At 37.8% G+C, this 13,384-nt stretch overlaps 1 protein-coding gene across 1 annotated transcript in view; it reads left to right on the forward strand.

The window, feature by feature from the left end:
• The window catches only part of LOC148351372 (ALK tyrosine kinase receptor-like), a 569,914-nt gene that overhangs the window by 493,585 nt on the left and 62,945 nt on the right, over positions 1-13,384 (forward strand). Inside the window, 5 exon segments of the mRNA XM_088354005.1 lie at positions 1,323-1,433; positions 1,654-1,795; positions 5,431-5,598; positions 7,763-7,861; positions 13,102-13,257. Of these exon segments, the coding sequence (XP_088210131.1) occupies positions 1,323-1,433; positions 1,654-1,795; positions 5,431-5,598; positions 7,763-7,861; positions 13,102-13,257 (676 nt within the window).

Here is a 13,384-nt window from a genome sequence, read left to right on the forward strand (position 1 = left end):
GTAGCCTAATGTAGCGGAATAAGATTTCTTCTTCACAAATCTACTCAAATGAGAGTAAAACGTATTCAAACAAATGTAACGGAGTAAATGTAACTTGTTGCTACCCACCTCTGCTATCCAGTTAAAAATTACTGCATGAGCACACCTTGAAGCTAACCACCTAAAACTACATAAAAATAGCCAAATAAAAAAATAGAAGAAAATGTGTACACCAACGTTTGGAAGAAGTGAAACCTTCATATTTCTTGCCTTGAAAGCTTTCAAACAAACATTGCGACACCCCAGATCAACTTTGGCCATGGGCCTCAAACCTTTCGAAGAGTTCTGCCTCCATTGCTGAGTACTGTCTTAGACGTTTTCTTTTTTTCCGGGCATGATGTATTATGAAAATGATTTTACAAAAGTAAGATAAAATTAGAACACGTTTACTCTAAATTTTGTGCTTACTTTGGCCACATGTATTTACAGTTGGTTTATTGTTCCTGTATAAGCCACGCCCCCATCTCCAGATGCTCCTTAACATCCGCTGACACACAGCCAACCGTGTAAGCTTACTCGCTGTTTTCAATATTCTATTTCGTAGTTGTGAATACAGCTTGGATGCCAGAAAATATGGTAGGGAGAATGTCAGCAGGGAAGAATTCTTGTACTCTGTGCTTAAGACTGTGCCAACAAAACTACATTGAGTTGTACTCTGCAGGTCCATACGCCTATAGGTAGATAAGATAGGTGCCTTTCATGGCTGACTCTGCTTTCGGTGTGTGTGTGTGTGTGAATGGGTGTGGAGTACACCGTCTTCAGTGACTTGAAAAGCGCTATATAAATGCAGTCTATTTATCATCTTATGACATGATGCTGACTATGGGTTCATTTAATCCTTCCAGAGCAAGGGCCGAACAGGTACCCATTAGATGGCTTTGAAATTTGTGAACTGTTTTGAATAAGTAGCGAAGTGATGCAACATGATGTAATGATATCTGAGTTACATTTTTTTCTCAATAACATGCTACAGAGAGTACAAGCAGTACTATGAAAGTAATTGTGTTCCGGGACACTTTACTTTAGCACTTTATTCCCAACACTGGTCTTGGGCAAGTACAGTCTGGCTGCGCCCATCTGACTCCAGGTCATTTTTTGGGTTGAAGTTTCTCCCCACAGGAAACAAATGGTACTGGTTTCCATGTGTACCAGTAGCAGGAGAAGCCTCCTAATCTGACTCCGATGTTTTTTTCTAAATATCCTCAAATCAAGATGCATCACTTCAATTGCTTTTGCATCAGGAGTTGAAACACTAATTTTTAAAACCAATTCTCCAACTGCAGTCCAACGCCATGCTGAATCGGATCTGCTTGGAACAGACCGGCCCAATGTTGAACAAGAGTCAAGTAAAGGGTGGAGGTGGAGGAGGAGGCGGGGCTTCATATGTATTCAAGGTGAGAAGAAGACTTGCTTTTATTGTAACCCCTCTTTAAAACGACATGCTACGTCATCAATTGCCTATTCGAGAACAGCACTTTTATACACAGCTCACGTAATAGCTTGTTACAATAATTTGGTTACTCACATGGCAGTGCCGATCTTAGGAGGAGGTTGACATGGCAACAGCATTGAATACTGCCAGCAATCATGAAATAATACCTTGCAATCACATAGGTGCTCAATGGGTTTCACGTCCCTCTCATTATTGCTGGTGGGGGAGGAGGCCGAGGCTACAGCAGCCAATCTGGGAGCCAGCTGGAACAAATGGACTATGACCTCAGCCGACCGGGGCAGAATGGAAAGTCAAACGCTGCTGGTATGTTGTTATTATAGTGCCTTCCTTGTACTGTATAGCAAACATTTGCATGTTTTTGTTTTACCAGAAAAATGCTGCAGTTGAAAAGACAAATATGTAAAGGTTTGTTTTGTTATTTAGGGCCTCTTGGCGGTTAAAAACACTTCACACGTTTCCAAAATGAAACCAATATGGATTTAAATAATAGGCAAGAATAATGGCATTATTTCAAATACTCGTAGGTCGGGATATTTCGATTTGTTGGACATAACATTAACCTTACACGGAGGCAGTGTTGGGCGTGTTACTGAATAGTAAGTAATTGGTTACAGTTGTTAGCAACTTCATTTAAAATGATGGTAATGTGTTACTCCAAAAGTAACCACTTACAAATTACGTATGCATTCACATACAATTTAACTCCCTAAAAATGCTTTAAAATAGCCACATAATAAAAGAAAACCTCTACACCGACCTGTGAAAGCAATGAACCCTTCATATATTTCGGCTCGTGCAATCTTGAGAGTATGCAAACGAACCCTTTGCCGAGAAACTCCACATCAATTTTGCCTCAGGACTTTAAATTACACGAAAAACTCCTTCTCCATTTTTGGGTAGTGTCCAAGACATTTTTATCTTTTTTTTCCAGGTATGATGTATTGTAAAAGTAATTTTACAAATAATAAGACCAAAAATTGAATAGACTTACCGTGAAATTCTGTGCTTACATTTGCCCCATTAATCGGGTTGGTTTGATGTTGCTATATGACTACTGTTATAACTGTAACTATGGTACCTACTATGGTAATTAATGTGCTGCCTACAGTTTGCTACTGGTGACACACAGCCAAATATGTGCATAGAAGCTGACCCCCTGACTTTTGGATTTTATTTTATAGTTGTAAATTTGGCTTAGATGAAAGTAAATACTGTACGCTAGTATATCATCTAAAGGCTTTTTTATGCTCTGTGCTTGAGACGGCGCCCAGGTAACTGTATTCAGTTGTACTTTGTAGGGGAACTCCAATGAAAACCGGGGTCTCATTCGTAATGGTTCTCTGGTTGCAGCGATCAGTGAACAACTACGTACAATAAATAAACATGCTTTAAAATATCGAGTCAGAAGGCAAGAGGTGGGTAGCGTCAGAGCCAGAAGGTAGGAGAGGAAGAGAGAAGTTCGGCCCGGTTATTCCTTGGTGTTATGGTTAATAATCGGCTAAAAAATATGACGATATCTGTAAATTCCCAAATATTGGCCAGCCTGATAATCGGTTGACCTCTAATCTTTCTTTAATATCTGCATTTAATAAGTGACGCAGTAATGCTCCATACAGCTATGACAGTTAAGTTATCTAAATTGCTTAATGACACGTTACAATACTCGATACCTGGAAAAATAATCACATCGGAGAACGTGTTCTTTTGTAAAGTATTAGTCCCAACTCTGCCTACCAAAATATTATTTGCAATAAAAAGTAAAGTCACTTCTTAAGTGCTGCAAAAGCCTAGGGTCTGAGTTTATGACTTTTTGTCCAGCCTTGCTCGCTTTAGTTGAATTTGTGACTCTGTGGCCAAGGTTCATTGCCATCTGAGGTGAACCTTGTGCGATAAGACTGATGGCAGCAATTAAACAGCCGCTGTTGGCGGAGCTAAGAGATGGAAAACTTACGTGACCGAGTATGTTGTATTTTCAATGTATAGCAATTAAATCTTCTGGCAGCAGACTATTAAAGGCCTACACATAACCTGTTCCTGTGTTTGGTTATAAATGTTGGCAAAGCTTTACTTTAATCATAATTTCCTTTTGTGGTAAAAAGGGAAAAAAATAATTTTGTACATACATGTTTATGCACGTTTAGACTTTTTTATATATCCACTTAGCAACCTATTTTTAATAGGAGAAGGTTACCAAGATCTCGAAAAATGTAAGGCAGAGTGCTCTTTCTCTGAGTCAGCTTAGTGTGGCAATTTTCGTTTAGAGTCGCTCTCCCCTCATCGCGTCTATGATCGACATTTCAACGTTGCCATTTTCCTCAGTTATTCTTATGACTGTCCCGTTGCGGTTCAAAATGAGAAAACCGAACGAATTTCATACCTCGCAGCAATTTGGCATCAAACTTTGGGGATGAGTAGGCGAGGAAGCAATTTTGCAGCTCTGATTTTCTTTTAAATGAAAAAAATCAGCCAAGTATCTCTCGGCAATGAAAAACTTGTTTTGGTTGGAAACAATTGAGAAAGAATGAGAAGGAAAGAAAATGAAAGACATAAAGAGAATAAAAAGTGAAACAAATAATGTAAGAGAAAAATAGGATATGATAGACAGAAAGAGAGAATAAAATCAAAAAAATAATAATGAAAGCGAGAGAGAGAGAAAGAGGGGGGGTGAGAGAGAAATAGAATGGAAGATAAATAAACAATTAGAAAAAAAATAATAAGGATTAATTCAAAGAGAGAAAGAAATAGAAAAAGATAGCATAGAGACAGAACTAATAAAGGAAAAAGAAAAAAAGAAAATAGAGAATGACATATTAAAAGATTGAAAGAAATAATGAAAGAGCGCAAGAGATAATACTAGGGAAAGAAATAACAGAAAAATAGACAAAATGAAAGAAACAATGAAAGAGAAAAAGAAAGAATGACAGAGATAGAAAGAGAGATAAATAAATCATCAAAATCATAATTGTATTGTAGAAACATAAACACATACTCAAAATTAGAAAATCAAGTAATATTTTTGAGAATCTTGAATTATTTTATTTTTTTGAAAATTATATATTATTTTAAGTATCATTTTCGTCAAGGAAAATGTAAAAACAAAAAACAAATCAAGTAATATTATCGACAATTTTGGATAATGTAGATTGTTCCAAGCTGTATGAGATTCAATCTCATCCTCAGTGGAACTGTTTAAATCTAGGCTTGAAACCCACTTATATTCTATAGTATATGAATAACCTATATTTTATGTTGACAATATCTGTTTATTGTTATTGCAACATCCATTGCAGCCTGGTCATCGTGGACGGGGGATTACCTCATGTCCGGTCCCTTCTCAAGGTTTCTTCATTTTCCTCATGTTGAGGTTTTTGAGTTTTTCCTTGCCCTCATGTAGGTTTTAGTTCAGGGGATGGTGTAATAATAGTCTGTGGTTTGCAATAATATGTGGTATGTGCAGCCCTTTGAGACTCTTTGTGATTAAGGGCTATACAAATAAACTTGACTTGACTTGACCCTTAAAAATATAGTAAAATAAGAACAGTAACACTTGAATTTAAAGGGCAGTTGGTATCATTTGATGCGTAGGTTATGTAATGCATATTTATCGACCTACGACCTATTTTAATAAGCAAATATTTATATGATAGAGCATTTATTTTTGCTTATTTCCTGAATTGTTGTAGCTTTTTTTATTGAATTATGTTTTCCACAACTAGGAAGCACTAAATAATACACATTATCCCCTTAAAAAAATGGCCATTTATTTTTTCCTTTGAAATGTGATGAATACCTGTCCTAAAGAATAAATTATTAACTAATATTTAAACTTCAATAGGACTGTTTCTTTTAGAGCATCTCATTCCTTTTCATTTATTCTCCTCCCACACAGAACAAGTATGATTCACAGTATGGTGCCCAATCTATGTTGCATGTGACAGGTGGCGGTGGGGGATGGAACGCAAGCACTCCTGTCAGTCAGGGTGGCAAACCTCTGGTGCTGGGGGGACAAGGAGGACAGGCTTGTCAGAAGTTTTGGCAGACGCGAGGGGGCTTTGGAGGTGGAGGGGGTGGCTGCATGGCTGGAGGTGGCGGTGGAGGCTACAGAGGTCAGTAAAAAAAAGAATTTACTGTATAGAAAAAGTATGCAGGTACCACACATAAACTACAATTCAAAAGTTTGGTGTTATCCAGACAACTTTGTGTTTTCATGAAAATCTTACTTATCATTTATCAATTGAGTTCTCCAATGTCTGTGTTTTTTTTGCTTGCATCTTGGTTTTGCCTCCTCACTGTAGATGTTAACAATGGTGTTCTGAGGGTACTGTTTAACAAAGCTACTAGTTAGGGACCTGTAATGTGCCTAAATCTTACTCCCCCTTCGCCCGAACTACAGTGAAAATAATAAATATTTGAACCCCCTGCTATTTTGCTATTTCTCCCACTTAAAAATCATAGAGAGGTCTGAAATTTTCATTGTAGGTGCATGACCAGTCTGAGAGAGATAAACTAAAAATAAGAATCCAAAAATCACAATCCATGATTATTTTAACAATTGATTTGTGTGATACAGTAGCAAATAAGTATTTGAACACCTGAGTATCATCTATAATACTGACCCTGAAAGACCTGTTAGTCCACCCATTAAAAGTCCACCTGCACTCCATGTATCATCCTGAATCAAATGCACCTGTTTGAGGTCGTTTGCTCCATAAAGACACCCAATACAATTATAAAACTTTAACTTGTAACATGGCAAAGACCAAAGAGCTGTCCAAAGACACCATAGACTAAGTTGTACACCTTCGCAAGGCTGTAAAGGCCTATGGAGCAATTGCCAAGCAGCTTGGTGAAAAAAGATCCAATGTTGGAGCAATCATTAGAAAATGGATGAAGCTAAATGTGAAGGTCAATCTTAATCGCGGTGGAGCCTCATGCAAGATATCACCTCAATGATTCTAAGAAAGGTGAGGAATCAGCCCAGAACTACACGACAGGAGTTCCTCAATGACCTGAAAAGAGCTGGGACAACCCTTTCCAAGGTTACGTACTGTAGGTAATAGACTAAGACATCATGATTTGAAATCATGCACGGCACAAAAGGTTCCCCTGCTTAAACCAGTCAAGGCCCGTCTCAAATTTGCACATGACCATTTGGATGATATAGAGCGTTCATGGGAGAAATTTTTGTGGTCATAATTCCACTAAGCGTGTTTGGAGGAAGAAGAATGAAGAGGACAATCCGAAGAATACCATCCCTACTTTGAAGCATGGGGCTGCTTTGGGTGTGTTTTTCGGCACACGGGACAGGATGAGTGCACTGCATTAAAGAGAGGATGACTGGGGCCATGTATTGTGAGATTTTGGGGAACAACGTCCTTCCGTCAGTTTGAGCATTGAAGATGGGACTTGGCTGGGTCTTCCAACACGACCCAAAGCACAAAGCCAGGAAAACAGAGGAGTGGCCCCAAAATAAACATATGAAGGTTCTAGCATGGCCCAGCCATTCTCCAGACCTGAACCCAATCGAAAATCTTTGGAGGGAGCTCAAACTCCGTGTTAATCAGCGACAGCCCAGAAACCGCACTGATCTAGAAAAGATCCCTCCTGCAGTGTGTGCAAACCTGGTGAAAAACTACAGGAAACATTTGATCTCTGTGAACACAAATAAAGGGTACTGTACCAAATATTAACATTCATTTTCTCAGGTGTTCAAATACTTATTTGCTGCTATATCACACAAATAAATCTTGAAAATTTCACAAAAATAAGTGGTCCAGTGCTCTGACAACTAAGTGTATCTTATACCTGTTAAGACTGGGCACGAAACCGCAGAAATGTTATCTTGCATGGACTTTTTTCTGTTTAGAACCCACAGATTGTTATTTAGTTTTTAATTTTAGTTCGTTGTATTATTTAATTTATTTATTTTAGTTTTGTGAAGAATCCAAAGAGGATTATCTGGTGGTGCCCATCCCTCTCCGGCCATTTTTTGGGGCTTAGGAGTCTCCTACCCCACACGAAACATATAGTACTGGTTTACTGGTTACCAGGACTGGAAAAAGCCTCCTTATCCAACTCATATCAGAACAGCGCATTTTAATGAAAGTTATAGTTGATTTGAATAATACAATTGGCCAGGACAGCGTACCCTCGTTGCCTTGTTGGTAGTCAGCAGATATGAACTCCGAAGCAAGGATAATGACCATGGAGAATTGATGGATGGGTGTTAATTAGAATTACAAATTAATCACTTGTTAATTTTGTTTCCAGGTGGTAACACCTCATTAAATGACAATCCCAAACACGACGGTGATGATGGCACATCCTTCTTTGGTCCAGCTGCGGAGCCCTACCTCTATCCTCTCAAAGGTGAACTGCCATCAAAAGCAAATGTTTGTTTCATCTTAGGGTTTGGTGACTGCAATATTTGGAATTGGAATTGTCCGTAAAGTCACCAACAGTGCTGTCTAACATGCTACTTAAGTTAGTCTTATTCAATAAATTTACACCCAGAGAATTTTTATTTGTGTGTGGGGGTTTGGTGGGTTGATGGATATACCTAAAAAAATATGACATTTTAAATGCCATTTTAAAACTGCTTTATTTTTTGTATAAACAAAAGTATAAGTGAACAAGGTTGTTGCAAACAAGACTTTGGAGCCGTCCCGATTGTGTTTGAGAGGGACCACATCTAATTTATTGTGATTTTGTATGTCGTATATAATTTTTTACCGATAGTAACGGTTCCTTAGAGCAGGGGCGTCAGACTAATGTTCACCATTGGCTAAATAAGCACAATGGCTGTCCTTAAAGAGCCTGATGTAACTTATGAATGCAACGAAATGTAAATGAATGGTATGTTTCTACTCCTTCGTGTTAAGTCACATAAAATACTGTTGTATAAATAAATGTCACTAGAGATATAAGATAATAACTCAATTTAAAAAAAATGACAAAATGTAATTCAACCTTTTTAAGATAATTTATTTCTTAATTCCAGTAATTGGCATCGCTATAGGAAGACTGGCATGTAGCTGCACTTTGCCTTCAATTTGAGGGTTTCGTAGTCAAAAAGCATTACAGTAAATTATTTTATTTTTTCAAAACATTTTCAGACCACATAAAATGATGTGGCGGGCCACATTTGGCCCCCATGCCATGAGTTTGACAAAGCTCCCTAGTGATAATGGGAAGGGAATATGGAAAACAGTGACAAAAACAATCAGATCAACTAATGTGATGCAAAATACGAATATAGTGTATTTGTGTCTGCCATCAAACTGTTGTTTAAAGGTACAGCAATTGATTTAACATTGTTTAATCGTTTGCGAGTCTATCAATCGCCACATTTTTTTTAGGTACAGTTTTATTTATTTTTTTGGTATGTGGCTATCGTAGTGCAGTTTTAGGGGTAGGCTTATATGCGAGTATTTCCAAATTAAATCTGTAAAAAAAAAATTAACACCAGTTAGTTAATATTAGATATGATCATAGAAGAGACAAAGCAGCCGGTAAGTGATTCAATGGGAAAATTACCCTAGTCTTCTTTCTTTATAACGCCCAGTATTTTTTTCCCACACAGCCAGTGTATCATCACCTATAATCACCAAATCAAACGTGTGGCTGGAGGCGGAGATTCACCTCATATGACTCTGAAAGTCTCACATTGACTAAGAAAAGCCAGCGTCGATGGCCAATGTGAAAGCGCCCATTTGTCACACTAGTAATTAAAAAAGTAGAGCCCAACGGCAATTTATAGGACTCAGCGCCAATGTGATGGCAATTCTTATTTTGTAAGACTCAACCAGTTCATATTTTCAGGTTGGTTAATGCATAATCATGCTGTGATTTTGCAATTCATATCAAGAGAGAAGAAGTAGCACAAAGATTTTTTTATCGACCACATGTTAGGCAAGTATGGTAACCCACTTGGACACACTTCTGAATCTGCTTAAATGGCCTTGAATTATATACTTTTACAGATTAGTTTTTGTGTTTGAGGAGAGACAAAGCAAACTGATGATTATGATTAATGATGAGCGACAACGAAAAATAGGAAAACATAAAAAGCGTGAAAGACAATGCAAAATTGCAAAATCAGCTCTCAACAGGTTAGCTCCACTTAATTCACCGAGTTAAATTTTTCATTTGTGACAGCTAGGCCTCTCACAAGGTACAATTAGGAATCGTTCAAACTATTAGAGCACATCATTTTTTTTACAAATATTTAACGATGTGTTTCAGTCTATACGGACTTATATAGTCACTTATTTGTAATTATGAAACCCTGTAATATCACAAAATAATTCTTGAGTCGCAAAGCCCTGCTAGAAGATACTTTATAATAATGTCACTCATGGTTAACGATCTGTGATTTTAACTATTCTTAAATCAAAAAGTATGACAAAAAATATAATAAATACAAACGCTATATGCTACAAAAAGTCCAGTAAGGTAATTGTTGAAAATAATGGAAGGTAAAAAAATATTAAATAATTATCTTTAACCGAAATAAGTTCTTGTTTGGTTGATGAATTATAGTTTTGTGGACACCTTAAATAAGGAGAGAAGACTATTTGAATTCTAACTGGCAAGGAGAGGATTGGACAAACAACCCTCAAGATGCAAAGTTTTCTAGGTGTTGAAAATATCCTCCCCCAATGCCTTTCTTTTTCATTTTAAATCTTGTAGGTTACAAAGAAAAATGAAAACCAAAGAAAATACACATTATTGGCCAAAAGTGACAGTGATAACTGATAACTGTGCATAATGATCGAAATAAACAAACAACCCTGGCATCCTATGCAATGTCCTTGGCGGGTGTGCAATAGTCAAAACTAAACAGCATTTGGTAAGCAAGCAGAATAAAATTGTCAGGTAGATTGATTTTTGTTCATTTAATATACTACTTTCCTCCTTTTATAATATATTTTATGTACTTCCTTTAGTAATTTAGGAAAAACGTATATTTTCCAAAGTTAAAAAAAAGGATTCACGTGTGCAAAATTATCTTCCAAATTACATAATTTAACTAACTTCAGAAAATATGTTGCCTATTTTATATACAGTATGGAAATAAGATAAACCTTTAAAACTTGGAAAAAAAAAAACAAGATCATCTGTACCCTTCATATTGTTGATGATGTAAATAAGTTCTCATCTCATCTCATTAGCTGTACCGCTTATCCTTATTAGGGTCGCGGGGGGGCTGGAGCCCATCCCAGCCATCTCCGGGCAGTGGGCAGGGGACACCCTGAACTGGTTGCCAGCCAATCACAGGGCACACAGGGACAGACAACTCACTCGCTCATTCACACCAATTTTGACCGGCCAATTCACCTGAAATGCATGTTTTTGGAATGTGGGAGGAAACCGGAGTGCCCGGAGGAAACCCACGCAAGCACGGAGAGAACATACAAACTCCGCACAGGAAGTCTGGAGCTGGATTTGAACCCACGCAGGAGGTTCCCATGACATGAACTGTGCCGCACAAGCGCTAACGACTGCCCCGCCGTGCTGCCCTGTAAATAAGTTTTTTGTTTTTTTTAATTCATTCACCAACTGATTGTGAATTATTATAATTATGATTATTATGATTATTATTATTATTATTATTATTTTTGACTTGATAAATCACTTATTCAGTTGTTGCAACTCAGACATAACGTCAGGTAGCAAACAAAATAGTAAAAACAGATTAGCAGACTCTTTTTTGTATTCCAAACTAGCATAAAAACAAGCTTGCAATACCGTAAATTCCGGACTTTAAGCCGCTACTTTTTTCCCAAACGTTCAACCCTGGGGCTTATTCAGTGATGCGGCCAATTTATGTAATTTTTCTAACAGCCGCCAGCGGCGCTCAAGTACAAAAGGTAAGATTTAGACTGGTGGAATATATGCGCCAAGGAAGACTGCAACTTCTTAGCTTGTGCACAAATTAAATTAGCGTAGACATATCCTCATCATGCAAATTGCAAAACGAAAGGCACATCACGCAGCTTTCAAGCTAAACGCAATGGAGCAGTCCGATAAGGAAGGAAACAGAGCACGTAAACTTTACTTTGCGAGCGTGTTGCTAGCGTGTTTTTGAATAAGGGAGCGTGGGACGACGTCTACATGACAAAGTCTCTTTCCCATACTGAAGGAAGTCGACTTTGATGACGTCAGTTATAAGGAGGAAGATGAGGACGGTTTACCGCGATTTCTACATGTACGGTATGTTTTTTTAACAGACCCGTTTACAGTGCTGCGAGCGTGTTTCTAGTAGCGTTTTGCTACCATTCACAGGCACGGTTTGGGATGAAAGTTATAATATTATTAAAGCTTTGAAAACTCTCTCGGTGTCTTTCTTTGTAAATATGTGTAACCATGTATAATATGTATTTGCAACTGTATATTTTTGTAATATATTTATTTTAGAGACTTATTCTGATATGTTTTCCACGGGCGAATCAAAAAGAATGGGCGAAAACAACGGGGGCTGACGGGAAGTGGAGTAAAGGTGAGACGTGTTTGTGGACGCAGTGGACAATAGTGGATATATATTTTTCCCACCCTTACCTTAGGAAATATACATTTTTTTCCCTTGTATTATTTTCAATGGGACCCGGACTCTGCAGGTCTGCATCAAACCTTAAGTACCGATATCATTTTACGTTCACTTTGCCGGCTGTGGTTTTTGGACTGTGTAGTTTGTATTCAGTTACAATCGCGGGATTCAAAATTGGGTTTGGGTTGATTTTGTGATTGTGTTACATGTTTTAATGTGGGCGCATGCGGCTTATATACAGGTGCGACTTGTGTAAGTACAAGAGCGGTTATCCTCTTAAAATGTGGTGGGTGCGGCTTATAATCAGCTGCATTCTATAGTCTGGAATTTACGGTAATTATTATTAGGTTTTAACTATAGCTTTTATGGAACCTTAGTTAATAATGAGGATTGTGTCTCAAGAATAAAGACGACTTTAAATACTCATATTGGGGCAAAATCGCTCCTTACAACACCTTTTTGCAGTTTTGCCGTACTATGCAGGCAAACATTGTGTGTACATGTGCAAGATACGGTCCAGACTAAAGGCTGAATCATGTCACTTGTCTGATAAATTCAACATCAGACTCACTACCTCTTTTTATTGTGGCATTACTTAAACAGGATGAAGGTAATTATACAATTTCATATAAATATATATATAGATATCTATAGATATATATAGATATATGGATAGATAGATATAGACAGATATATATATATATATATATATATATATATATATATATATATGGGCAGCACGGCGGCGCAGTGGTTAGCGCGTGTGCTAGATATATATAGATATATAGATATATAGATAGTAGCCCTCAGGGTTAAGGTAGGGTTAAGGTTTGGTTAGTGTTATGATTGGGGTTAGGGGTTAAGGGTTAGGCTTAGGGTTACATTAGGGTTATATTACAAATGGTTATCTAACTTGGAGCCCTTAGGGTTGGGTTAGGCTTAGGTTATTATATGACGGCTATCTACAGTAACTTGTAACCCTAACCCTTTATACAAACCACTATCCTTGAAGTAGCTGAAAATGTTGACTTCTCATGTAAATTCCTTTTGCCTCTCTTAGCAATGGAGAGCGATGGCGAAGTGATCATCAGTCCAGTCCGTAACTGCAGCCACTGCGAAAGTGGCGAATGCCGCGAATTAAGAGACGAAATCATTTGCGACTGCGACGAAGAACTGATCCTGGCGCCTGACGGGATTTCCTGCATCAACTCCACAGGTATGCCACTTCCACAATTTACATTGCACGCTTTCACCTTAGCTCTGTCGGCATTAATAGGTCGAATGGAATGGAAGTGTACCTTAATGAACTGTGACTCTCAAAATGGAACATGAATTCATTTGCA

This window comes from Urocampus carinirostris, chromosome 15 (assembly GCF_059441175.1).
Source record: "Urocampus carinirostris isolate Australia breed hairy pipefish chromosome 15, RoL_Ucar_1.0, whole genome shotgun sequence".
NCBI classification, from domain to species: domain Eukaryota; kingdom Metazoa; phylum Chordata; class Actinopteri; order Syngnathiformes; family Syngnathidae; genus Urocampus; species Urocampus carinirostris.